At 51.4% G+C, this 26,174-nt stretch overlaps 3 protein-coding genes across 17 annotated transcripts in view; 1 reads left to right on the forward strand and 2 right to left on the reverse strand.

Moving 5' to 3' along the window:
* The window catches only part of LOC110483528 (axonemal central pair apparatus protein HYDIN-like), a 27,187-nt gene extending 23,710 nt beyond the window's left edge, over window positions 1–3,477 (forward strand). For all 4 annotated transcript variants that reach the window (XM_085589399.1, XM_031505830.3, XM_085589398.1 and 1 more), the window contains one exon: window positions 1,617–3,477. The gene's annotated coding sequence lies outside the window, so the exon portion shown is untranslated. The remainder of the gene's footprint in view (window positions 1–1,616) is intronic.
* LOC146766360 (axonemal central pair apparatus protein HYDIN-like) lies at window positions 2,448–12,916 on the reverse strand. Of its 3 annotated transcripts, none has more exons than XM_085589404.1 (6): window positions 12,737–12,916; window positions 11,942–12,041; window positions 11,277–11,376; window positions 10,623–10,791; window positions 10,108–10,346; window positions 2,448–9,795 (listed from the first exon to the last, which is right to left on the reverse strand). In XM_085589404.1, exons 4-6 carry the CDS (start codon window positions 10,761–10,763, stop codon window positions 9,516–9,518), a joined length of 660 nt encoding a protein of 219 aa, XP_085445530.1. In that variant the 5' UTR covers window positions 10,764–10,791; window positions 11,277–11,376; window positions 11,942–12,041; window positions 12,737–12,916; the 3' UTR covers window positions 2,448–9,515. The 3 variants fall into 3 exon arrangements, with proteins under 3 accessions (XP_085445530.1, XP_085445529.1, XP_085445528.1); XM_085589403.1 differs by lacking the exon at window positions 12,737–12,916 and having other exon boundaries at window positions 2,448–5,308; window positions 9,723–9,795; window positions 11,942–12,695; XM_085589402.1 differs by lacking the exon at window positions 12,737–12,916 and having other exon boundaries at window positions 11,942–12,695.
* A 15-nt stretch (window positions 12,917–12,931) lies between these two features.
* Window positions 12,932–26,174, reverse strand: part of LOC144247048 (axonemal central pair apparatus protein HYDIN-like) — a 29,327-nt gene continuing 16,084 nt past the window's right edge. For 6 of the 10 annotated variants that reach the window (XM_085589389.1, XM_085589386.1, XM_085589388.1 and 3 more), the window contains 18 exons: window positions 25,420–25,541; window positions 25,141–25,332; window positions 24,630–24,782; window positions 23,340–23,579; window positions 22,888–23,002; window positions 22,270–22,425; window positions 21,806–21,970; window positions 20,565–20,704; window positions 20,002–20,130; window positions 19,495–19,699; window positions 18,902–19,043; window positions 16,701–17,688; window positions 16,061–16,219; window positions 15,486–15,655; window positions 15,128–15,310; window positions 14,770–14,889; window positions 13,360–13,519; window positions 12,932–13,262 (listed from right to left, as the gene is read on the reverse strand). In XM_085589389.1, coding sequence (XP_085445515.1) covers window positions 13,056–13,262; window positions 13,360–13,519; window positions 14,770–14,889; window positions 15,128–15,310; window positions 15,486–15,655; window positions 16,061–16,219; window positions 16,701–17,688; window positions 18,902–19,043; window positions 19,495–19,699; window positions 20,002–20,130; window positions 20,565–20,704; window positions 21,806–21,970; window positions 22,270–22,425; window positions 22,888–23,002; window positions 23,340–23,579; window positions 24,630–24,782; window positions 25,141–25,332; window positions 25,420–25,541 — 3,746 coding nt within the window. In that variant the 3' untranslated portion in view covers window positions 12,932–13,055. The remainder of the gene's footprint in view (window positions 13,263–13,359; window positions 13,520–14,769; window positions 14,890–15,127; window positions 15,311–15,485; window positions 15,656–16,060; window positions 16,220–16,700; window positions 17,689–18,901; window positions 19,044–19,494; window positions 19,700–20,001; window positions 20,131–20,564; window positions 20,705–21,805; window positions 21,971–22,269; window positions 22,426–22,887; window positions 23,003–23,339; window positions 23,580–24,629; window positions 24,783–25,140; window positions 25,333–25,419; window positions 25,542–26,174) is intronic. The other 4 variants (XM_085589394.1, XM_085589395.1, XM_085589391.1 and 1 more) reach the window with 3 other exon arrangements.

The raw sequence follows: 26,174 nt of genomic DNA on the forward strand, positions 1-26,174 counted from the left end.
CTCAAGAACAGAGATCTTCTTCTCTTTTTCCTTTCCAGGGCAAGGGCGCGCCACCACAAACCCCCTAACCTTTTCTCTGTTCACTCCAATTTTGTCTTTTTCCCAGCTGAAGCAGGTCTCTTGACTCACTGGCATCCTCCCAAAACACAGTCTCTCTCAGAGGAGAAGATTGGTTCAGGTTGTGGCTAACACGGAAAAGTCCAGCCAAAAGCCACTCCTTGTCCCCCTCCCCTCTAGAATTCCTCCTTCCAACATCCCAGGGTCCAAGGTGTCCCTCTTGCTCTCTTTGAAACCGAGGAGGGGAAAGGAAAATTCACAAAGCTTTCATTTCTCAAGAAAGGGTTAAAAGTCCGAACTCCCAGGATGGCTCGATGCCCAGACATCCAGCAACTCCCACGCGACTGGGCACCTTGCAGCTTCTCCCCCCACTCCTACTTCCTTGCGGCTTTCTCTCTCCCTCTCGGGAGAGAAACTCCGGGGAGGGGGTGGGGGGGGGGGAATGGAGACATCCCAGATTTCTTCCACCCTTCCATCTGCAGGGGCCAGCCCGGTTCCAGTCCTTCCACCACCCTTGGGGCCTACCTTTCAGGCCATGGGGGCTTTCCCTCCCCCACCCAGCTCGTGGCTGGGCAGGGGAGGTTTGCACTGCACGCTGACCGGAACCAAAGAGAGCGAGTTCCCTGGGAATTCTGCTTTCAACCCCTGTGTGTTCTCAGAGGCGTGTCTACTTTCAATTGGTCAATATCTAAATTGACCTCTTCTTTCCGGAAAAAATTCTCTTTCCGTGTCAAACCACGACAAGGGAGCAATGCACCTTGGCTGGGTGGTCGTGGTGTGTAAAGGATGGGTTTCACATGCTTGTAGCAGGGAGCTGTGTCTGCACAGCTGTGCTGGTGCAAGGCCTTTCCTCCCTTCTTTGGGCAGCTTCCAGCTCTTTTAGCCAATCTGTGAAATCCATGAAAAACCAGATGACAAGAGTTTTAGGGAAGAGTGAGCCGTGCCCACAGAGCACATGTTGTCCAGTTTACTTTCTGCTTCCTGTTTTCCTGCTCTGCTCTTACCATTTGGAGATGACTTTTCCAAAGCAGAGGGTACTGGGGCACCTCTCTACAGCTGATGATTGGTGGGAAGTGAGGGCTTCAGTCATTTAGGGGATGTTGAGAAGCACTGATGGCCCCTTGGGAAAGAATAGTTTGGTGTTGGGTATTTGCACAACTGGTTTTGCAGAGATACTCTTCAGGCTCTCAGCATTATCCTCCAGCTGTGTGGTTTCTGGAGTGGGATTTGAGCAGTCCCGGCTTCCTCTGGCCTTGAGCCTTTGTGAGAAGCCAGGAGAGAGAAAGCAGCTTTCCTTGGCGTACACTCCAGAGAAAGACTGGGGAAGGAACACTCTCCTGAGGATAAGCATCCCTTGGGTTGGGCAGAACCGGGTTAATTAGGTGAGTCCGTTAAAGGAGGGGAAAAGACAAGCTGTAGGAGCTCTGCTGTTGCCCAATACTCTATTTTAGGGATTTTAAGCCTTTATGATTTTTATCATCCCCTCTTTAGTCTTTTTTTCCACAAGACACGAGGGTGTATGGTTCCCATCCTAAATGCGTATTATGCTTGTCTTGCAGCCTTGCAAACTCCATTGTTACACCATTGAACCCAGAGAAGGAGTGATCCCCGCTAGTGGATGACACTGGACTCTTTGCTAACGCTATCCAGCTGTTCACTGGGGACAGCCTTTGGACTGCCTGTCGGCTGGTGGCTTTGGGCACTGGAGTTGAGGCGGGACCGGGTGGAATCGATGGAGCCGCCGCATGTCCGGAGTCCCGATCGGGCAGGGAGGGAGCGGCCCCACGGCTCCGGGACCAGGAAGGAGCCGGGGCGGTGCTGGGAAGGACGCGGGCGGTGCCGGAGATGGCGGCAGAGCGGGAAGAGGAGCCGGGCCCCGGTCCCTGTCCCTGCCCAGGGCTGACGGGGGGGTGAGCGGGGCACGGCCGGAGGGTGCCGGTGCTCCGCCCTGCCCGCTCCTAGGCAGGGGCTCATGGAGAAGGCCCGGCGCCGCCTGCGGGAGTTCGATGTCGGGGACAAGTTCTCCCGCTTGCCGCTGCCCCGGGCCGCCGTGCTGCTGCCGCTCACGGTGCGAGGGGGGCGGCTGCACCGCTGCTCACCGTCCGCTCCGTGCAGGTACCGGGGGGCTCCGAGGGGCGCGATCCTTCCTGGGGAACCATCGCCGTGCGCCCTCCCGGCACCTGCGCATCCCCAGTCCTGCCCCTTGTTCCCAAAGGCACAGCCAGCTATTTTTACACTCCTGTTACAGAGAAGACCTAATACATTGTTAAGAGAGTTGACAGAAAGTTTCCGTGTTAATTACCTCTTAGATACTCTATCGCTCTGTGAAGTTCCAATGCTTCTCTGCCCCCTCCACAAAGATTGGCATCTCCTCCCCGGTTCCACTCCCCTTTTACGCGTGCACAACAGTACTGAGTTTTAATATAACTAATCGCCATTTGTTACTTGCATCCACAACACCTAACCATGTACATACATTGTTAACTACAGTTCTAATCACAACCTGTTACTTGTATCAACAACATCCAACTTTGTACATACATTGTTAACTATACTTGTAATCACAATTTGTTACTTGTGCCAACAACATTTAACCTTGTATAAACATTGCAAACTACATCCCCCAAAAATTTAAATTTTATTTTTGTTCATACCAGCCAGCAGGAGCAGGGAGATCATTCTTCCCCTATGCTTGGCACAGGTGAGGCCACACCTTGAGTGCTGTGTCCGATTCTGGCCCCGCAGTTTGGGAAGGATCTTGAGACACTCGAGCGTGTCCAGGAGGCAACAAGGCTGGTGAGGGGCTGGGAACACAAGTCCTGTGAGGAACGGCTGAGGGAGCTGGGGGTGTTTAGCGTGGAGGAAAGGAGACTCCGAGGTGACCTTATCACTCTGCAGCTCCCTGAAAGGTGGTTGTAGCCAGTTTGGGGTCGGTCTCTGCTTCCAGGCAACAACTGACAGAACAAGACGACACAGTCTTAAGCTGAGCCAGGGGAAGTTTAGGTTAGATATTAGAAAAAAAATTCTTCACTGAAAGAGTGACTGCATGCTGGAATCGTCTGCCCAGGGAGGTGATGGAGTCACCAACCCTGGACATTTTTAAAAAAAGACTGGACATGGCACTCAGTGCCATGGTTTAATTGATGAGGAGGTGTTAGGTCACAGGTTGCACGAGGTGATCTTAAAGGTCTTTTCCAACCTAATTAATTCTGTGATTCTGTCCATAGTTGGCGGTCAGTAGAGAATGCAAGTTACCGAGTACCCATCCAATGGGAAAGGGGACAGGGACCACCCCAGCCACGAAAGGATATAAATAGAAACCATTTTCTCAGAGGTGGTGTGTGTTCATCTCTTGGGGAAGGGAGGCACACACCTGGCTCAGCAGAATCGTTACTAATAAAGAGTTTTGTTTTGCTTCAACGATTTGTCCCCATTTCATTGTATCTAAAAGAGAGTACATTTTTAACACCGTGGAGGAGGAATAAGGTGAGCTTTAAGATCCCTTCCATGTTCTATGATTCTGTGACTGGGCACGAATGCAGCACTTTCACGGTCCTTCTCCCACTGCAAGCTCCTCTGGTCCTGGAGTTCGGGTGGGACTGGACAGAACTGATGGAGCCGCCGCATGTCTGGGGTAGCGGGGCTCCACGTTGGCCAGGGAGCGAGCGGCCCCACGGCTCCCGGCCCAGGGACGCGCCTGGGTGTGGGAAGGGGAAAAGAAAAGGGAAAGGGAACAATGGCGCGGTGCTGGGTCGGGGGCCGGGCAGGGCGCAGGCGGTGGCAGGGCCAGAGGTGGCGGCAGAGCGGGAAGAGGAGCCGGGCCCCGGTCCCTGTCCCTGCCCAGGGCTGACGGGGGGTGAGCGGGGCACGGCCGGAGGGTGCCGGTGCTCCGCCCTGCCCGCTCCTAGGCAGGGGCTCATGGAGAAGGCCCGGCGCCGCCTGCGGGAGTTCGATGTCGGGGACAAGTTCTCCCACTTGCCGCTGTCCCGGGCCGCCGTGCTGCTGCCGCTCACGGTGCGAGGGGGGCGGCTGCACCGCTGCTCACCGTCCGCTCCATGCAGGTACCAGGGTGCTCCGAGGGTGACAGTATGTACGGTGAGATTGGTCCGTGTGCTCCAGTGACCCACTCAGATCACCAGGATTTCTGCGTCAAAGTCCTTCAGGTGATGCTGAGGAGCCCTGTTCAGTCCTGGCCTGCCCAGGGTCTCCCCTGAGCATCCCATGAGACTCATGTCTCTCCTGATCCCTTGGATCCCTTGTTGCTGACCAGCAAATACACCTGGGGGCATGTGGGCAGCAAAAGGAGGCCCAGAGGAACAAATGAAGTGACAGCCCACAGCAGGAGGGGACACAGGTGAGGAAACACAAGCAGCCCAGCTCTGTAATATGACAAACCACTACAAAATGAACACCATGAAAATCATCATCATCTCCCTGTCCAAACCCACAGCCACATCAGTCTTGAAATATTTTCTATTGTTCTGATCTCAAAAACCAAGCTGGAGCATTGCAAATTAAATAAAAAAGGGACAAGGGAAAGATTAGTAAGTACAGAGCAGCTTCTGTATGATCACTGAATGGGATTCCTCAGTCTAGAAATCAAATGGGAGATAGATGTGAGAGGTTTGCAACAGCATGAATGGCCTAGGAAATGGAGATGAGGAAAAATCTGTCTTGATTTGTCACCAGTCAGGAACTTGAGGGCCTGAAAATGTTATTAGACAAAAACTACATATATGTGTAGAGGGTGACAAGAAAAAGGGTCTGTGACACGCCAGTGGAGAAGCACCATATGGGACAGAGCTGTGCACGCCACACATTGTATGGGAGAGAGTCTGATGGAAACCTCACACCTCACCTTGCCCAGGAATAAAATAAAACTTCACCCAGGCACAACCACATGACAGTGGAGAATTAGGGATCCTCCTTCTTCCACTCAGCAACTCCCAACATCCCCTGTTAGAGGGGATCCACTTTGTCAACTCCCTAAACACCAAGGAGTTCTCAGTTTTCTCTGGGGTAAAGCTGAACAGGGGAGGGACCTCTAGAGGCAATGGAGGGGGATGGGACAACAGGGAGTGATGGTGCAGAACTGTCCCGTGCCTCGTGCAGGGCCCAGCACTCACCTGTGTTGCAGCACACTACCAGGGACCCGGAATGGTCACCAGTCTTCAGCGGGTGAAATCTCACTGTCACCTGCATGCTGTCACCAGCGCCCAGAATTCCTGTGGTTGGAACCACGGAGAAAGGACTGCAACACAGAGAGGGGGATCAGGACTGGGGGCACACCTGGGGATGAGATTCCTTCTGCAGTGCAGCTCACTTCAGCTCACTTGGGCAAGCAGGGAGAAAAGCAACCACAGTCAGCAGAAAACAGACAGAAAAGACTGAATCAGAAACAGCCACTGACCCACCTCTAAGAAGATCCAGCCCTCACAAGATCCTGTGGGATAAAATTACTTCACGTCCCCCATACTCAGCCCTCTGCAATGAGACTCAAGGGTCCGACTGCCAGCAATCCCATCATGGTTTGTGAAAAGCACAGAGAGGGTTCAGAACTATCTGCATGCACAACTTGACACCGACTGCCTCAGGAATTTCTCTTTACCTGCTGCCTATAAACCTCATCTCAAGAGATGCAAATGTTAGGGCACTACCTGTCCTGTGAGATTACAGCCTAGGAATCAGACAGGGAGAGGGAGCTTTTCCTTGAAGACCAAGGAATAATTACTGCTGAATTTGCAGTGTGGCTCTTTGGTTTATTTTACCTTGAAAATGTGCTGATTTAGCCTAAAAAGGGCACATTTTATCAGCATTTCGATGAAAGCTGTGCTAAGAAATGGAGCAATCAAAGCTCTGAAAGAGTGCAAATGCAGATTAGAGCAACACAGTGACATGGAAACCCAAAAGGAGGATGCCATTTGCAGACTGAAGGATCCAATCCCAGCTAAATGAATCACCATTAGCAGCAGCACATCAAGGAAGTGGAACAGGAAGTTTTGGTGTATTTACCAGCAATGCAGTCTGGCACTCTGGGTTGTCATGCATGCTGGTAACTGCTTGCTTGGCCCAGCAAAGAAACTCTGTGCTATGTGTTGGTGCACTTTGGATTTAACAGGAGCAATTAGGATTGGTCACCAGGTAAACAGCTCTTGCCTGACAAACACAGGACTCCATGCTTTGATGCTCAGGGACAGCTCAGGGGAAATGTGCTTCTGCCCAGCAGCTGCTGGGCTTTGTGCTCTTCTACAGCCCCACTGATAAAACAAAAGTTCCTGGCCTTGGGGCTTTGCTGGTGGCCAATCTGTCACTTAAAATCTGGGGAGTTGGGTGATGAATGCATCACACACAAAAACAAAGAGAACATCTGGCAAACTGAACTTCATGTCAGTAGTGACAGCTGATGAACTTTGCTTCAGGTTCTGCTCATTAAGGATCTATTGCTGCAATGATGGGCCTGACCTATTCCCATTACCACTAGTGAGAACATCACTACTGGCTGATGGGGAAGCCTTGGGCCAGCAATGTTTATGTGCTGCATGTGAGACTTTGGAGGGAAGGGAGGAAAGGCCCCACCGTCCCCAAAGCCAGATCAGTGTACGTGCTCCTGCATCTGCCCCAGGGGTGATGCCAGGACTGCTGCAGGTCTCTGCTGGGGCTTGGGGCGATCAGTGCCTGGTGTGGGCAAGGCACGGGATTTTTTCCTATTCTTTTGCCAGGAATTTCACCAGAACAGAGAAGCTGCCAGTTAAGGGAATCCCTGGCCACACTTCAGCACTACATTCCATTCCATTCCATTCCATGCCATTCCATTCCATTCCATTCCATCCCATTCCATTCCATTCCATGCCATGCCATGCCATGCCATGCCATGCCATGCCATGCCATGCCATGCCATGCCATGCCATGCCATGCCATGCCATGCCATTCCCACTGCTGCCACATGTTACATGCTCATGATCTCAGATGGCAGGATGGGAATAACACTCTGAGGGGTGACTTCAGGGGTTGCCTGAGAAAGGAGGTGTCTTCTTATTTTCAAACTATCAGGAGAAGAGTATCCAGCCAAGTTCAGGATTCAGTTTCAGGACTGAAAAACTGAGTGCAAATCAGCCTCTGCATCTCCTACATCCCACCCTGGGCTGTACCCAGCAGACTCCTCTGTTACTGCTGTAGCAGTCATCTCTCACACAGACCTGGCTCCCCAAGACCCAAGGACACAAGCTCTACAGCTAAACTTAACTTCTCTGAATTTCAGCCAACATCATTAAGCTGTTCCCCGAGCCCACAGATAGAAGAGCTGTGAAGAAGACATCCCTGACACTGTAATAACCAAATGAAAACCACTGCCAAGAGGTGGGGCTGGTAGGCTCAATTTTGGCCTTTTATCTGTAAATTGTGAGCTTTCCCTTAAGACAGTTCTCATCCTGTTAGATCTGCCCTTTCAATGAATCACTGCTGTACCCAAAAGGCAGAAAAAGATAAGGTATGGAGGGGGTTTTAACAGGTTGCTTTCTTCTGCCTTTTAACTAGGTCCATTTGTATCTTTGTTTCCTTGTACGGCATCTAAAGACAGGTCCAGATCTCCCAATGGCACCTTGCAATCCCCAGACACTGCTCTTGCTTTGAGCAGTGTGTCTGCTCAGATGATTTCCAGAGGTCCCCTCCAGCAAGTTATTCTATACTTTTAACTTCTAAATCAGCTCAACTGCTTTTCACATATTCCCCAAATATGTCTTATTTCCTATACACCTGTGCATGTAGCTATGAGCATGTGGTATATTGATAGGTATTAGAGGAGCTCGACCTTCATGGAAGTTCCCAATGAAGAATGCATGATCTTCTGGCAAACATTTAACACAAAACAAAAAAGAAAAAACAGCAGAAACAGAGGAACTTCAGAATATTTAAAAATAAATCTCAGTGAAAGAGGGCCCAACCATATTCAGAGATTTAAATCATCTGTTTGAAATTTTAAACTGGCTTTCAAAGGTTTATCATGGAACAGAAGAGGTGACTGATGTCCTCAGCTGACAAGGGCAATCAGATCAGCTTTAAGTAACAGGAATGCACCAGATGCCTGCAGCACAGCTCAAGCTGGGCATCTGATGCAGGGACCACTGGAAAGCCACGTGCCTGTGGCCTCCCAGAGAACGGGTCTATTTGGCTGACAGTGGTGAGTAAGCATTTCAGAAGCTGCTTGCGCTCAGGTGGGTGCAAGCCAGCTACTAACATGTTCCAGCACCCTGGAGGAAATCTGGGACAGAGAAAGCTCAAAGGCTGCATCCTGCTAAGAACACTGAAAGCAAGAGCAGATGCCATTCATCCTGCCCATTTCCAGCCAGGCTGCAGGGCAGCAGCTGCGATGCTCTGGTTCCTTTTGTTGCTCTTTCCCAGCCCTGTTATCACCCAAAGGTGTTTTGGACTGCCTCACCTCTGGGTGCTCAGCTGGTAACGAGCTGCCTGGTTGCTGACATTGCAAACCAGCAGAGTCTTCTGGCTGCTGTACTTGACCGGACACAACGGGAAGTCCAGCTGGTCAGGGAAGTCCAAGATAGCTCGGGCACCAACTGCCCGAACTGGCACAACTATCCTTTCCCTTGCACTGCTGCAGACAAGCTCGTGGAAATAATCCCGCAGGAAAAGAAACTAGCTCAGCACAGGATATTTAGTGCCATCCCCATGGCAGAAGAAAAACCATTTCCTGTAACTCATCAATGGCATCCATTTACCTATCCCACCCTAAAATGAACACTATGTCCTACTAATACGTCACATTTTAAAGGCACCAGTGCACTTTGCAAAGCCTATCTCTGTGGCATTAAGCTCTTGTGTCACTTGGATCATACAGAGAACTACCCTAGGCCACCATAATTTTTACTCTAAATTTTAATAATGTTAAATAATTCCTAAGTCCCTTCTAAGGAACATGGAGCTAGGGAACACAGGACATTCCTCTTTATGTTTCTATATTCCCGCTGTCTGAGAACAGGACAAAGTGTTAAACTGACTCTAAGCAGCAAAAGGAAGATGAGAAAACAGCTGCACCCAAAGAGCTCCTGCACCTCTGACCTGGTGTAGAAACATTAGTTGGCTCGAACTCCCTTCTAACTTTGCCTCTCCAACCAAGTCAGGAGAAGAACAGTGCTAAGGGGTTGAAGGATGCTGTTGGAAAGAGCCTCTCTTTGTTTCCCTGCAAGGCTTCCTCCCTTCCATGCCATGTCCTAAACCCTTCTGTATGAACAAGCCTCCGGATCACAGCACTGAGATCAGACTTGCCAGGGCCCCAGCACTGGTGTTCAAACGTCCTCATAAAAGCAGGTTTGGCAGGGAATGGGTGCCAGTTGACAGAGCCACCACAGTGACAGGCATGAAGACAGAGCCACAGCAGCGTCACTGCCACAGGCTCTGGGCTCACGGGTCTGCCTGCAGGTTGTACCTGCCCTACACGAGCTCTTTCAGGCAGGTGTCCAAGTCCCCTGCAGCTCACCAACCTCCTGCTGGCTAAGGGCACCTAGAGCCCAGTGTGGCTGTGCCAGGCCGGGCTCACAGGCCCAGCACATCCTCTGCCCTGGCCCTGCAGCTGTATCATGGTCAGCTGTGCTCTGGGACAGCACAGCTGCAAGGCTGGAGAACAGAGGGTGTGAAAAAGCATCATCACTCACCTGTGTTGAGGAGCTTGATTTCCTTCCTGTTGAGAGCTCTGTAGCTGATGGAGCAGATTCCCCTTGCTTTGAACTGAGGGGAGAAAGCAAAGATATCTGTCATGCTGAGCTCCCCTGCCTTTCTCTGAGGCCAAAGCTGGCCTTCCTCCTCACAGAGGAAAGCCTTCTTGCTCCTGATGGCTCCCAGAGAGCAGCCTGTAGCACCCATTGCTGGACAGAGCAGCTTTATCACCAGCTTTGTACTACACATGGGGATACTGAGACATTTTTTTGTTCCCTCTTCCCTAGCCAGGGATGCAAATGGATGATAGCTGTGGCTGCCTGCCACATACCAGCTGTGGGGTGGTGCCTCCTCACAGGAAGGGTGGTGCAGGGCTTCTCATACCTTTTGCTTTCCAATGCAGATGCACCCTCATCTGCTTGGCGGATGTGGAATTTGAAGTTGACCATGCCTTTGTTCTTCAGCACAAGAGTCCGGCTCTTCCTGGTGCCCTTGATCATGGTACCGAAGTCGGTGGGTGAGGCAGGCTCAATGCTGTACTTGCTGTACTCGGCTCTTGCTGACACCTTCAATGGGATGTTGGCGACAGCCTGGCCTCCTTCCCTTGAGCTGCCATCTATCACCTGTGTCCACAGGAAGGGAGGTAACCAAAGCAAAGAGGCCAGCCTCTACCCCAGTCCCAGCCTCCACCTCCATCCATTTACCCTCCCTGTTTAAGCACCTCCTCCAGAGTCAGATGCTCAGCTCCACTTAGGAAGCCTCCCAAATGGTTTTGAAAGGCTTTGTTTGTGTATGTAGGAGAGAGGATTCTCCAGTAAAGCCCTCCTTCCATTAGACACCTATCCTGTTTATGCTCCCAGAACAGCGTGTGATAACACAGCCTGGCCCAGGCAGCTCACCTGGCAGTACAGGATGGGCTTGTTCTTGAGGACAATTTCACTTGTGGGGTGGAAGAGCATCTCAATATTCACACCAGACTGGGAGGCAGTCAGCATGCCTGACTGAGGCTCAGCAGTGAAGTGGGATGCCAAGTCTTGCATCCTGGGACCTGCATCCTTCAGCGTGAAACTGGGGAGAAAGGGAAGGAATGGAGATCTCTGCAGTTAAAAATATAGGTACCACCAGCACAGCCAGGACTTTGCATTGGACCAGAAAAAAAGAAAAGGGAGAGTCCAGCTCTGCTCAGGGAATCCTGGATCTTGACAGAGAGTGCAGTCAGTCACGAGGTTACTGCAAGAAACCTTAAGACAAAATTTTTCATTCACTCCTTTACAGAGTCTCAGAAAGAGACAGGAGGTGACCATCAAAGAAAGGCAATGAATCTCAACATTTCAGTGGCTGACATTTCTGGGGCTCTCCTTTGGGCTCCAGCTGAGCTGTGAAGAACTGCTGGTTTGTGGCTGGATTCTCTGGTAGAATAATTGAGATCAGAGAGCCCAGGGTTTTTATTTACCATGAGGCAGCCAGCATGGAAACAGTTCTAGCCATTGACAGAGGGAGAACACAGGCTTGGGAGCCTGAGGAAATGCTCACTGCCAGGCAGCTGGACTCACCTGTACTCAATGTTGTATACCCCTTTGCTCTTCAGACTCAGGACTTTCTTCACATTATCCAGGACATTAATGGTTCCAAATTCCAAGCTTCCATCTGGACCTGCAGAAAACCCACAGAGCAAGGTCAAACGTGGTTGCAGAATATACCAGGTCACAAACTACATGGAGGTCTTGGCACAAAACCCTTTTCAGCAAGTTTCCATTCTTGGAAGTGTTTTCCAGCTACTTGTCTACCCTTTCTCTTCCCACTCAAAATATCTGCAGGCTTAGTACCTAAGGAGCTTGTCTCCCATTTCCTCGCTTCCAAACACAAATCCAATTGCTTTATATGCTGTGCTGAGCCTGTGGGAGTTGCAACTGCCTGTTCACGTCACTGTTGTTTCAAAGCCCCAAAATCCAATCTGCACATGAAGCTGCACACTTCAGAGTTCAGAGGGGAGAGACTTCAGGCTGTCAGTGCGCTGACAATGCTTTATTCCATGCACCTTGCAGGGTATGTGCTTTATGTATCCATGCCATCCTTGCATCCCATCCCATCCCATCCCATCCCATCCCATCCCATCCCATCCCATCCCATCCCATCCCATCCCAATGTGCTTTGGTTGCCCACCTCCCAGGGTAATGTAGTGCACCTGGACTACTTTGTTTGGGAGGCATCCACTGACCTTCAGGGATGTCGATGCTCAGAGGAATGTCATAGGCTTCTGCAGAGATTTTGATGTTTTCAGTCTGAACAATCCCCAGGATGTTTTCTGTATCTGAAACCTGAGGCAGCAAGAAACAGACACTGTTCATTAATTATTCTTTTGGTAGACAGCCTGACAGTCCTTGTCTCTGCTGGCTGCTTCCCCTACGGCCTCCCTGGCTTCACAAGCATTGCAGGACTCCCAAGCTTTGCTGTTTATCTCATGGGCTGCCCCAGTGGGATTCTGCTGCAGTAAAAAACCCTATCAGCCCAACTCTGCACTCCCACAGCAGGGAATGTTGCTGCTAAAGCATCCTTGAGAGGCACAGAGATGTAAGAACAACCACAAGAAGTGTGAGGTGTCTCAGAGCAGGTGGCATTGACAACCTTCTCCAATCACCTAGCACCCTCTCTAAAATGCAGCCCCTAATCCACGGGGAACAAAATCCTAGGGGGAGAGTTTGTTGCACTATGCAAGAGCTTCAGAGAACATCCAGGAGGAATGTAGAGATCACGCTGCAGTCTGTACAACCACACAGCAACCTTCAACCACTCACAGGGACAAGGTGGTTGTGGTACAGGCTCAGGATGCAGTGTCTGGTTATCTGGGGGGATGTGGACGCACTGCACATTCTGGCAAACGCTGTGCAGAGGCAGAAGCTGGGGTCACAGCGCCCTTGTGTCTGTCAGGTGCAGCTCTTCCTGGCTCTGTCCCTAGCAGCACACAGCTGCTCACTGTGCCCCGCTCTGCCAGGCAGGGCACAGCCCCTCTCACCTCTAATCGGAGGCTCTTCTCAATGCTGCCAATCTGCCCGGCCTTGAAATGCACTGTCACTTCAAACTCTGAGCGGGGAGCAATGGTGCCTTTATCTCAGGATAAAGAAGTCCTCAGCAAGGTCATCCAGCCCACTGAGCTGCCAGGCCACGGGCGGCAGGGTGTTGTTTTTCAGGACCAAGGTCTTGTTGTCAGTCCTGCAGAGACAGGAAGGCACTTGGTGTCAGCTGCTGGATGGTCACACCAGCCTGGCCACTGAATGCAACTTGGAGCAGCTCCATCCATGCCCTGGAAACCAGAGTCAAACGTTTTCTCTTTGTCACAAGTTTTGGAGTGCTTGTGGGATGACTGACCTGTGCAGAAGCAGCTTGTCAAAAGACAGCCCCAGGGGGCTGACGTCCAGCTTCACGTGCACCCCATGGCAGCACAGGCTGAAGACCACTGGCTCCGGGTTCTTCCCAATGCTGCAGATGAGTTTGTCTTGCAGGAAGCCAGGGGAAGTGGGGTATGCCCAAATGGTCAGCTCCTGGACACGGCCCCACAGGAAGAAATTGAAAGAGTGTGAGCAGGAGGAGCAGCCCCTGGGCACTTCTACGGTGCTGCTCTGCCTGCCCTTCTCCTACCTGCTTCTCCTTTGGTTTCAGCGCCATCCTGCGAGAGTTCAAGAGGAACGTCGCTGCTTTCCCAGCATTCTCAAAGGAGAACTGGACCTCTATGTTCATGGGGGAGTTGTTGAGGATGGTTATTTTCTCCGAGTTGCTGGGACAGTTCTGGCACTTGTACCTGTCCACAAAAGGGGAAAAGGCTGCAGAGCAGACTGCTGCCTTTGCCACACACAGAGGAGAGCACCGTGTGCACCTGAGGAAGCAGTGCTGGAAGACCCTACTCTAACAAACAAGTGAGGGAAATGGATCCCAGTCAGGGGCATGGGCGTGTGCTCAGCCTGGCCTTACTCTGATGCCTTCCCCCGGACTTGGTGTCTCCAGCCCAGAAGCCTGATGATGCTCAGGCCACTTTGAGAGTTTTTGATACAATGCAAATTCAAAGGTGCCCAGAAAAATAACAGTGCACCAGGCACATGGCTTCTTTCCCCTTCTTTCTTGGTGTGCCTTCCCTGCAGGGTATAAAGAAAGGCTTTTGGAAAAAGAGTTTAGCTAATCTTTTTCATCAAAGTCATGAAACTGGTTTGAATTTCATGGGTTAGCTCAAAGTCTGAGAAAGAAATATAAAGCATCAATTTTCAAGAGAAATGCAAAAATATAACAAATGACCCTTCTCTCAGGTGTGGAAATGACTTTGGAGTGAAAGGGTAAAAGAAACAAACACAAATCCCAGACCATCCATCAATCTGGCTAATGATTGTCTGCTATTTTAAACTATTTTGATTTCATTTCCTTGGGTTGTCAAAATAGACTTAGCCCTCCAGAGTTCCTATGGAGACAAGATCTGAAATATTATTTAAAAAAAAGAGTGACAGTAAAAGTAGAAATACACAATAGCTTCAATGACAGTGTGTTTAGGCAAACTTTATCCAGCAGTGAGGATGCAACGTTTTTACAGGAAAATGTAATTCCTGCTGTACGTTCCTCCTGATACCCATTGGCAGGTCAACCATAAAATCTTATTAATAATTCCAGATTAATAAAAGGTTTACAAAACCATCTACAGAATAATTGCTTGATCAGGCTACTTGCAGAGCTCAAAGCATTTCAAAAATCACCATAAAGTTCATTTTCTAAGGGGTGAAGCTGAGATGTGGAGGGGGACAGAAGTTGCCCCCAAATCACTTTTGGACTGGCAGCAGCATGTGGCTCTGGCCACCAAGGTGGCCACCAAGGCACCCACTGGGCAGGCAGAGCAGCTCCTCCAAGGCTCATTTGCCTCTTATCTGCTCAAGTTCACACATCCGTGGTCCTTCAAACCCATGTGTCTCCCAGGACTCTGCTGGGGACTGCCCTGGATTGTGCCACCAGGACAGCCTGTTCTCCCTAGGAGTGTCCACAAAAGTGCAAAGCCCAGCAGGGAGCACATACCAGTCTCTTGATTTCCCACACAGCAGTGGTCCAAAATGGAATTGCTTTGTGCTCTCAACATATTCCTTGAAGATGATGTCATCTGCCTCCATGGTCTCCCTCCACTGTGGAAACACCAGCCTGGGCAGAGAAAGTGGGGAAGGAGGAGCTATGAGATGCTCCAAGTAGGAAATGTAGTCAGAAAGCCAAAACCCTTCCTGGTGGCTGAGGCACCATCTGCCTTGCCAGCTCCAGCACAGGAGGAGGTGCTGGGTGACCTCAGGCAGCACGATCTGCCCAGGCAGAAGCCCCAGGGGTCAGCCCTGGCTGTGAGTTCAGGGGCAGCTGTGCTGTGGGGGCTGCCAGGGGCCAGCCTTACCGTGGGTCCTGGCTGATGCTGGGGTACAGGCCGGTGCCACAGCAGGGCAGCTCGTACGGGTGCTTTGTCTGCACGAGCTCAAACCTCAGTGTCTGCTCAAATTTCCCTGGCTTTTTGGTGGAGAAGTGGACCTTCAGTTTCACCTCACCGTGGGCAGGCACTAGCCACCGGTACCGTTTCAGCCTGGCAATTAAAGAGGAGCCTTCAGACATTGCTGAGGAGCAAACGAAACAAGGAGGGTGCACTCGCCATACCGTGGAGGCGCTGGCACAGGGTCACTGTGGAGCTGGGGATGATGGGCCTTGTTTGGCAAGAGGACCAAAGAAGCAGAGGTATCACTTCCTCCTGTGCGCCTCACCTGAGGAATTCTGTGGGGTTTGAGGCACTTTCCAGCATACTTTTGGACCTTGTTGCAGAGGAATCCTGGGGACTTCTCTGCTTCTCCTTTAGAGAGCTGTCTCTGCTGGCTGCTGTACCTGTCTTTGGTTGGCCCTCAGCAGAACTGCCCTTCACATTTGGGGCCTTGGCCTAAGGGGAGAGAGAAAAGGGAGGGAGAGGTGAGCCCTGAGACATCCCCATCCTGGAAAGCAAAATGAGGGTTTGTTCACCAACAGAAGAGAGAATAAATAAGTAAGTCCACCTGCCCATGGACTTGGTCTTCCTTATTGGTGTTTTGCCTAGGACACTCCTTCAAACTCAGGACTCTCCTCAAAGCAAGTTGATGGTTTTAAGTGATTTTTTACCTCTTGTCTTACAGAACTGCTCTGTCTCCACAAAGCTGTCTCTTTTGTCCCATCCCTGACAGAAAGGAGACCTGCAGACACGAGGCCCCATCACATCTTCACTACCTCTCCACAATGCTCTTTCCATCCAACCTGTCCCCCATGCCCCCATCCAGCCTGGTCCCTGCCCTGGCAGCACTGGAGCACCCACCAGATTGTCTTCCACAGCAGCACCTCGCGGTGCCACAATGGTGAAGGGCTCCACACGCTCTGCCCGGCCCAGCCGCTCCTCTGGGTACTTGACCATGGAGAGCACAGCAGCAGGGGCAAGGGGAGGGCCGTCGGGACGCAGTCCCAGATGTTTCAGCATCTAAATCAGAAGAGAAAATCCTGCTTATACTTCTGTCTCCTCCATCCTTCTTCAAAGGCACTGGGCTTTTGGCAATGAGTTTTTTGACTTATATGAAGTATAAGTGCTTTGTTATGCCCACTGGGGTGAGCAAGCTCCAGAGCAGAATCAAGAGCTACAAGTGGGACCAGGAGAGAAACCTCTCCCAAGTGACTCAGCGGAAGAAAACAATGACTATGAGCTGCCCTGTCCTGGGACTGTTTATAATGATTTCCGGGCTGGGAAACTCTGAACAGATGGGACACTTGTACACAAAGCACTCACACTTCCTGCCCATCTGAGGGATGGTGATAACCTCCCCATCCACACAGATGGTACAGAGCCATTGCGGAACATCATCAGGGGCCTGGACAAGGCTCTGTGCCATTATCACCTGGGGGACACAATGCTCCAGGGCCCATGACCATGGCAAGCTCAAGATCTCAGCCTTGCAGGGTTTTACCTGGTCTTCCGTTGGCAGCTTCCCATCCCTCAGGATCTCCCTGATCATGGCCTTGGGATCTGAGACCTGGATGTCCAGGCATGGCACCCCAACATGCTTGTCACTGACTGCCCCTTCTGCAGCTTCACTTTGCATCCCCAGCTGAGATGACTGAAGACTCCTTTGGCCTACACGTTCACGTTCAGGTTTCTTCACCTTCTCCTGAGGTTTACTGGTTTTCTTTAGACCTTTGTTTTCACTTGAAGGCTGGGACTTGTTTCCCTTTTGGATCATAGGTAACTGCATAGTACCCTGAACTCTGTCCCAGGAGGAGAAAACCTCTGCGATGTTCTGCTGTGACGACTCGTAGATCTGAAACCTCAGGATCAAGTTCTCCATCTCAGCTGGGTCCTCTGGGATTTTGGCTTCCCCCTTCTCTGGGACTTTTGTTTCCTCCTTCAGGGCTTTTGTTTCCCTCTTCTGTGGGGCTTTGACTCCCCTCTTCTCTGGGGCTTTGGTTTCCTCCTTCCCAGAGGTTTTGGTTCCCCTTTTCTGTGGGGCTTTGGAGTCCCCCTTTTCTGGGGCTTTGGGTGCCCCCTTCTCTGAGGCTTTGGTTTCCTTTTTCTCTGAGATTTTTCTTTCCTTCTTTTCTGGGCCTTTGGTTTCCTTCCTCTCTTGGGCTTTGGTCTCCTTCCTCTCTGGGATTTTGGTTTCCTTCCTCTCTGGGATTTTGGTTTCTTTTTTCTCTAGGATTTTTGTTTCCTTCTCTGGGTATTTGGTTTTCTTCTCTAGGATTTTTGTTTCCTTCTTCTCTGGGGCTTTGGTTTCCTTCTTCTCTGGGGGTTTGGCTTCCTTCTGTGGTTTTTCAGGCTGCTTCCCCACGGAGATACGTATATTTTCCTTCTTCTGCTTCTCTTCCTCCTTCTGCCTCTCTTCCTCCTTCTGCCTCTCTTCCTCCCCTAAGTCTTTTGCCTCCTCCTCAAGCTTTTGAGCCACCTCCTTCAGCTCCCTTCAGCAAACAAAATAGAAAACATCGCAGAGAGTCACCACCAGAAACTTGGGCTCACTAGTCCTGGCTGGCCCTGCAATTCATTCCTTGACCCCGAGGCCAGGCAGAATCATGAGACCATTTCTGTGGATTTTCCTCAACCCACAGAGGTTGGGAACATCCCAAGTGAGTGCCATGGTGGAAGAGGACCGCCAGGACCAACCAAACCTACGCCTTGCCACCGTAAAGGCTCGACTGCAACCTCCCTCTTAAGGCACACCCAGACACCTCCAGCTCAATGCCAAAGGCTGATCCACCAGCTCTCTGTGCTGATGCCTGAAAACGCTCTTTGTCTCTTGATTTCCCAGTTTAAAGCAGAACACAGATTGCTAACATCTGCTTATCCCTCCTACAATTCATCCTCCGCTCATTCAGCCCCCTTCTCCCTGGGCACAGCCTGCCCCTTAATGTGAATAATCCTTTCAGTCACAAAGCAAAGGCTGCAGGAATCCTCTCCTGCAAGACAGGCTCCTGTCAGCCAGGTTTCCTGCTGGAATCAGCTGTGACCAAGCAAACCAGTGCTATCTGCCATGCAAACAATTTGAAGCAGCTTTGTCTGTCACCTCGCCATGAAACCAACTTCAGCCTGGGCTGAAAGGAGCCCTGATACACAGGCTTGCTTCAAGCAGCCTCCACTCCCAGCTCCACAATTTTCCTGTGAGTCCTGAGCTGGGCTGCCTTGCTGGAGCAGAGCTTGCCTACTGCTGCAGCGGAAGGGGAGCCTAAAGGACGGGAGCTTTTATGGGTGGTGTCCCACCATAAGGAGAACCTTGGCAGCTCAGCATTGCAAGGACTTCATCTGTGGCAGGACCAGGACCCTGTGCCTCACACCTGCCCATAGCACAATCCCACTGTTTTGGTGAAGAAGGGAGATGATAAAGAAGGCATAAATCAACATCATGGACTTGAAGAGACTTCTACAGGCAGTGCCAAGGCAAGCCCAGAGCCCAGCTCCCTGCAGGCAGCATGTAAGCCAGGAGGGCTCACCACTAAAATAGAGAAGATGATGTTCTAGCTCAACAGAAGAAGGTGCTTCCTCTCTTGGGAGCCAGGGAGCTAAGAGAGTGGCCATCCTTGTGTTGCTTCTGGCCTTTGCTATCAAATACCTCTGAGCTCAGAGTCCTTGGAAACCCTCTAGGGACTCTGAGCAGTAACCCATGGACGGCTTACTCACCCCTCCGTCTGTATAGTCTTCGTTTCCAGTATTATTTTATCCACTTCTGCTTTCTTCTCCTCAGGGAGGGTGTCATACTCGTCCTCATCCATTTGCAAAACATGTTCTCTGTTCCTCTGAATAGCTTTTTTCTGCTGCAGTTCTTTAAACCAGAGGAGAAACCATGAGTGACTGCAAGCAGAGCTGGATGCTCTGTGTCAGCTGCAAGGATTCACAGCCTTTCCTGACCCAGCCTATCATACCAGGAGATATTGGGGAGCTCATATCCCTGCTCCAAAATTCAGACAATCCCCCAAACTATGGCCGGGCAGTGTGGTTCTTGGGCTTTGCCTGGCTTAAGTGCACCAAGGCTGAGGACAGTCGTTTGTCACTGAGCTACAGCAGCTGGCACTTGTGCCCAAGATTTAATGTTAGAGATTAAGGTGAGTCTTTAAACCTCACATCTCCTGCAGCTCTGAGATGAGTGCTGGTTACACTGAGGCAGAAGGTAAAAAGATTAATAAAAACATTTCTTACAAGCTCTGCTGCAAATCCAGATACACAGAGATATGGTTGAGGGCTTAAGAGAGATAATTTGAGAGGAGATATCTCACCTTCCTTCTCTGTTTGAGCTTTCTTCCTCTTTCTTTCAGCTTCCTCCTTGGCTTTCCAAGAAGCATAATCCTGATGCAGGTTCACCATGTAAATATGATGACAAGTCTTGACAGCTCTGAGTACACAGAGCAAAGAAGATTCCAGGCTGCTTGCAAAGAGGATCTCCAAGCCATCAAAGACCACTCCCTTGTAGCAGTCTTTACCCTGTGAATAAAGGGAAGAGTAAGTCAGCCACTGCACACAGGGGGCTTGCGGCTGCACTGCAAACCCAGATGTCACCAGCCATCCTTGTTCCAAGTGCAGTAGCTAAGAGCAGCTTGGATCTGTCGGTGGGCTCTGCCAATAAGGGCAGCTGCAGCTTCCCCCAGGGCTCCCTGCACACAGTCCAGCATCCTCCAGCAGCATGTACAGACCTCCTCCTCCTCCTCCTCCTCCTCCTCTCCGAATTGTACCCCAGTGCTGTCTCTCTGGAGCAGGAATGTCTCCTTTTCCCCCACCCCACACACCTTCAGCCTCTCACTGAGGATGTCCACCAGCAGGTCCTTGGGCAGCACACAGCTCAAGCAGTTCAGCTCTTCCCCACCACTGCTGGTGATGTTCAGCTGCTGCGGCGCAGGAGCAGTGGAAACTGTGAACTGCAATGTGGACCATTGTAAGGAAAAGAAACCACGGTGGAAAGCCCTGAACAACTCCCACTGCTGGGCTTGGAGCTGGGGTTCCTCCCTAGTGGAAACTAGAACAGCCCTGCAGTGCAGGCTGGGGGCTCCAGGGGATGGTCCTGGAGGGCCCATCCCTTGGCCAGCAGACACCCAAGGTTGCAAGCCCCCAGTGCAGCCTCCCAGCACTTTGCTCACTGCCTGCAGCCACACTAGCCAGGACTGCACTTTGCCAGTAAACCACTGAGAAGCAGTGGAGCTGTCTGCCAGAGCACATTCCCAGCCCAAGTCGTGGCACTATGGACCCACCTACCAGGCCGTGGCTGGCACAGAGCCTCCACTGTAAGCAGCCCCTGCTCATCTCAAAGACAATGCAAAGGTCCCAGGCATCAAACAGGGCAGATCATGTTTACCTTGGTGTCCTTTATGTTGGGTTTGCTGGCTGGCACCTTCTTTTGTGCTGGAGGGTTCTTGCCTCTGGCATCCTTCTTGTTGATTTTTTCCCCAGGGGCTTGTTTATTCTTGGTTGGAGCAGTGAGGTGAGGCTTTTTACCTGCACAGGGGACAGATGGTTCAGAGGGGCTTTGAAAGCAAGCAGGCACCTTTCCCTACAACAGGCACAACCCTGGGAAGGAACATGGCACTTTTTCCCCAGTCTGCTGGGCACTGGGAGCACTGTTTCCCAGAAGCACCTCCTTCCCTGCTTTTCTTACCAGCAGGTAAAGCACACCATCCCATACTTGATTTTAAAGTCAGCACTATGTCCCTCCTAACAACTGTGCACACAGGTGACGCTGCTTGCACAGCAGTTCCCCTGCAGATCAAGCCAAAGATTCGTCCTCCAGGAGTAATTTTTCCATACACTGCACCCATCCAGCATTCTCCTGTGGAGATCTGCAGCCCTGCCCCACTTGCATCACCTGTCTCCACTGAAGCTAAATCCTCCTATGGGAAAAGTCCGGCTGGGACCCAGATTCTTTTCCTTCCCACCAGCTCCCAACTCAGCCAGGTTCAACACTGAGCAGTGCAAAACTTCCCCCTGCACCGAGCCAGGTTTGGCCTCACCCTGCAGAGCTCAGGGTACCAAGTACCCAGGAAGTTTCGTGAAAGTCTCCAGTCTCACATGGAGAACAGCCCAACGAGTTGTGTAACCTGACAGTGGCCATAGGTAAATCTCTGGAGAGAAGAGCTCATCTGGAGCATGTCTCTCATTAGAAATTCCTCTGGGAGGCTGTCCTTCCCTTCCTCTCACTTGCAAGGTTGCACTCACAGTCAGTCTTCCTGTGGCTTAATGAGCCACTTCAGAAGACTTTTCTTTGTTACAAAAGTGCAGGGCAGAACTGCTGCCCACGAGGAGCAAGCTCAATTCAGCTTTGAGGAAATATAAAAGACTTGGGAAAGAGACAGGCGTGCTTCACCACCTCTAGAAAAACAACCACATGCCAAGAATGGCAGCAAAAGGGGCCATAAAAGAACCTCTGACTAAGCCCTTAAAATGGACTTTTTTTTTTTTTAGACAAGCCAGAGATGCACTTCAGCCATGTTCCCTAAGAGACTCAAGGACTGCAAAACTGCTGCTCTGAGTAAGCAGAAGTGGACATTCAAGGTGGGGTTCTCAAGCTCTGGGTCCAGCATTTCTCCTTACCAGCATTACCTTTATCTTTGCCTTTTGGCTCCATGGCAGCCTTGGTGCAGAGCTCCCGGGCACTGAGCCCTGCTGGGCTCCCATCGTTGGCCATGGCCTCTTTCACCACGGTGTCAATGGATATGTAAGCAGCATCATAGTACTGACACAGGCCTGCTGCTATCTCTGTCTTTCCTGAGAGAGAGAGGGGGATGCTTGGTGACACTGGCACAGGAGGCATTGCAGGGACAGGCCCTGGAAAAATCTCCAACAAGATTTCAAAGTTAAAAGGGCAGTGGGAAATCAAGTGTCCCTCCAGGGGAGGCCATGGGGGAGGCAGCTAGAGCGTGGGTACAAGCTCTGAATTCTAGAGCCAAGGGGATCATCTCCACCTCCTGTTCAGCTGAGGACTTTGCCTTAAGCACCATGGCCCACCAGGATACGTTCCTCCTGCCCGCCCCTCTCCCTGCAGCCCTGGGCTGCAGCTGACGTACCTGCCCGGGGTGGCCCATGGATGATGACAACAATCCCTCTGGGCTGCCTCTCTGAAGATGCATCAATGCTCAGGTGGCGCATGACAGCCCGAGAGACAGGACTGCCAGTGCCTTTCACCATGGACTCAGGACAGAACGTGAGAGTCCTGTGATGTGCTGCAGTGCAAAACCAGGTCAGCCTCCGGCCTACCTTTGATCCTCACCATCCTCCCCATCCCCTCAGATCCCAGGAAAGGAAACTTGGTGAAAGCAACATGTTCTTGTTCTTTTGTTGCTAGGAAGGTGCAAATATCAAAGAGCCACTGATATTAGACTTGGTCCTACTGGCTGAAGAACTCATACAATCCTAGTCTTTGTGGCTAAGGGACACAAGGGAATATCCCGATTATTTCCACAGTCTGTGGCAGGCAGATAGGAGTTTGCTTTGGCTACACACAGGGTTGGTAGAGGATGCCACAGCCCTTCACCCAAGAGCTCCTCCACCATCTGGGGAACAGACAGCTGCTAAAAACATGGACTTTCCCTGGAGAGCAAGGTGACAGAGAGTTCAGGGTGTATGGACTGGAGTCCCAGCTGTAACCACAGTCAAAAGACACCGCCAAACCCTGTTTTTCTGACCTGGTGCTGCCTTGCCCTTGGCCTCAGCCTCAGTCCTGGCCTTGGTCTTAGTCCTGGCCTTGAGCTCTGCCTGCTGGGCCTTTGTTCTCTTCTCTGTTTCATGGTCTTTTAGCACCTGTGGAGGCAGAGTCTTACCCACAGCACATGGAGGCACTAAAAAGCTCTTTTGATACTCAGACCCCACTGCCATCCGCAGGATCTGTGTGTGTAGGGAAGAGAAACCACACACAAGATTCCTTTTCTTGCCTTTTGATCACACAGACTCAACAAACCCGATTTCTGTCTTCTCCCTTCCTCCCAACAACAAAAACTATTTAAGTCCTCCCAAGGCATGTCAGCAGAGTTGCCTTTGCCCTGGGGATTGCCTCCATCTCCCTGGCACAAGCCTGGGAATGCTGGAGTGCTGTGAAGCTTGGGCAGCACGTACATGGGGACCAGACCTGCCTTCTCACCTTCTTCTCCTCAAGGTACTGCTCATCAAAATCCAGGGAGCAAAACTCAATGGGGAAGTCGCATGGGTTCCTCACCACTGCTGTGGCCTCCAGCCCATCACTGTCCACCAGCACCCATCCCATCTTTAGTGCTGGGGGGTTGAACTCCAACCGTGGCTCCAGACCTTGTCCTGAGAGGTGCAGCTTTAAGTGATTGCTGCTCCCACAAATGTTAAACTCCAGCTCATTCCTGTAAGACCTCTGAAAAGAGAAAAGTGGAGAAAACTCATCCAGGTGACAGGACCCCAAATACAACTCTTGCCCCAAGGTCAGGGTGTTATCAGTCCCTCCAAGGTGAATGGAAACCAGATATTTACTTCTGCTAGGGACTACAGCATCTGTGTCCTGGTCTGAGTAACTGGGATGAATCCTGGTGTGCACTGTAACTGGGTATTTGGTAGCAGATGCATGTACAATGGACTGTCAGACATTTTCCCCTAGTCATGCAGGAGTGCAATGCTCATGGGAAGGGCCCTCGGGGTTACAGTGTCCAGACACTGTCCTGGCACTGCTGCATCAGGCAAACATCAGCTCCAGGAGAGAGGCAAATCAGCTCTCGCTGGCCAGAAATAAGGGTCATCACCTCTGCTTAGTGTTTGGCTCTGGTCCAAGCCAGACAAAAGATGGTTACATCTCTTGAGCAATTAAAAGATCCCTGGGACTGTTTGTGAGCACAGAAGCACTTGTGTCCATGCTGTTACACACTACCAGTTTCCAAGACCCAGCGGCCACAGGCAAACTACTTTTGGGAACGCTCCATCCTTTAAGATGAATCCCCAGATGCATGGGAATGTACAGGCAGGCCAGAGCCCCAGGCACTGCTGGCAGCACACCACTACAGGTGACTGCCCACCATGCCCAGGAAGGTGTGTGGTGGCTGTTTTGTCTGTCAGTCCTGCAGTAGGATGAGCCTTGACTGGTCATTCCAGGATTATCCTCTGCAAGTGGGCAGCTGCTCTGTACTGAGTGTTGCAGCTGCAAATACAGCCAGGCAAGGGGGAGGCTGAGGAGAGTTGGGTATATTGCCCCCATATGCTGAGGGGCAGCCCTGATGCTCTCTGTGCAAGGTCCCTGTGGGCATTTCAAAGCACATCTCATGGGAGTGCTCTGTGGGGTGAACTGAGCCACGCTGAGTATGGGCCTGGCAGAAAACTCCCTGTGAAGGCAGAGCTCATACCACACCCTCTGCACCAAGCCCTCATTTCCAGACAGCCCTGACAGGCCTCCTGGGCTGACACCTGCCAATCTCACCTCCTCCTTGGGTGTAAACCGGATCTGCAAGTTCCGCCACTTTCCTGCACCAAGGATTCCTTTGGAGGGCTTCACTTCAAAGGGACAGGGCTCATCCTCCAGCGCCTGCTGCTTCTGAGGTAAGGCTGGTGTCGTGTATTTGAGGTGATTGTTCTGGGCACAGAAATCAGTTGTGTGAGGTCTCCTCGTGCTCTGAGACACTGATATGGTGCACCCACAGCCAAAGCAAGTGTGGCCCCAAAGCCTAGAGCTGGAATTAAAACCTGTAGACAGGGCAGGCAGATAGGGAACTACTGTCGTCAGAGGAGGAGGAATGGGCAAAGATGGCAGAAAAGCAAAGCATCAGCTAATGGAACAGGTCCAGGCAAACCAGCCTGGATCCAGACCCTCAGAAGCTTCCTCAAATGCACTGTAGACCCAAATGCTCAGGCAGCCACAGGAGCAGAAAGGGCAAGAGACAGAAAGAAAACACAACCAAGAAGTTACATGTTCAATGTCGCCTGTGCTTTACCTTCAGAACAGGCTTGGTGCCAGTAATGAACCATTTGCAGGGTACTCGGAACCAGTTGTGGAGTTGGATGGTCTCAACCTGGCACTGCCCAATGAGGATGTCAGAGAAGTGCAGTCTGTTCTTGGAGAGCTCGAGCGACAGTTCAGACACGGTGGCATGGAGGCGGATGTTATATGTGGGGCCTTTTGTCACCTGGAGAAGGACAGAGAATTCAGTGGAGGGTCCAAGTGACATCTGCTGCTGTGCCCAGCCTGCTGGCTGCCCCAAGGGCTGTGGTACCTCTATGGGCAGCAGCACATCCACGTCACCCTGGGGCTGGTGGGCACTTTCAAAGCGCACTTCAAGCACCACGGTGTGGTTGCGGGCCAGGCCCTGCACCTGGTCCAGGTCCACACTGAAACCTTGAAGAGGTGAAAACAGAGCAGCTGAGATGCATGAGAAACACAAAATGTGTCATAAGCATGTTAAGGCCTTACAGGTGTCCTAGCTGAGAGGTCTGGGGAAAGCCCCACACTGTGCTGTGACCTGGACAAAAACTTCAGACTGCACTGAACACACCTCAGATGCAGTGAGCCACTGTGTGATGGAAGTGCAGCCTTGCCTCAAGGCCTCTTTTGGAAGCCTCTTTTGATCCACCAGAGGATCTCACAGGCTGTTTCCTCAATAAAGGCTGAATACAGGAGCTGCGACAGTGTGAACTCCAAACAAAGCACTTCCAAAACACAGCAGACCCCACTGGTTGACAAAACTAGCCCATAGAGCGCCCAAAGAAACTTGCTGCTCGTGGGAGCCAAGGGCAGAAGATGCTGAGAGGTGACCAGGGTGATGAGCCCATCTGGCCCCTGCACAGAAGCATTTGGGCAGTCACAAGGCAGACCAAGTCCCTGGGCATGGCTGGCCAGGAGAGTTCTGCCTCTAAAGCTCCCAGCAGGGCCACTGAGAAGAAAAAGCTCAGAAACCTCCCCAGGTTCAGTGGCTTAAGCTAATCTGTCTGAGACACCTCCTTCAAGCTTCATGAAGTGTCTCTACACGCT

Source organism: Lonchura striata, chromosome 11 (genome assembly GCF_050655825.1).
Source record: "Lonchura striata isolate lonStrDom1 chromosome 11, ASM5065582v1, whole genome shotgun sequence".
Classification (NCBI taxonomy): domain Eukaryota; kingdom Metazoa; phylum Chordata; class Aves; order Passeriformes; family Estrildidae; genus Lonchura; species Lonchura striata.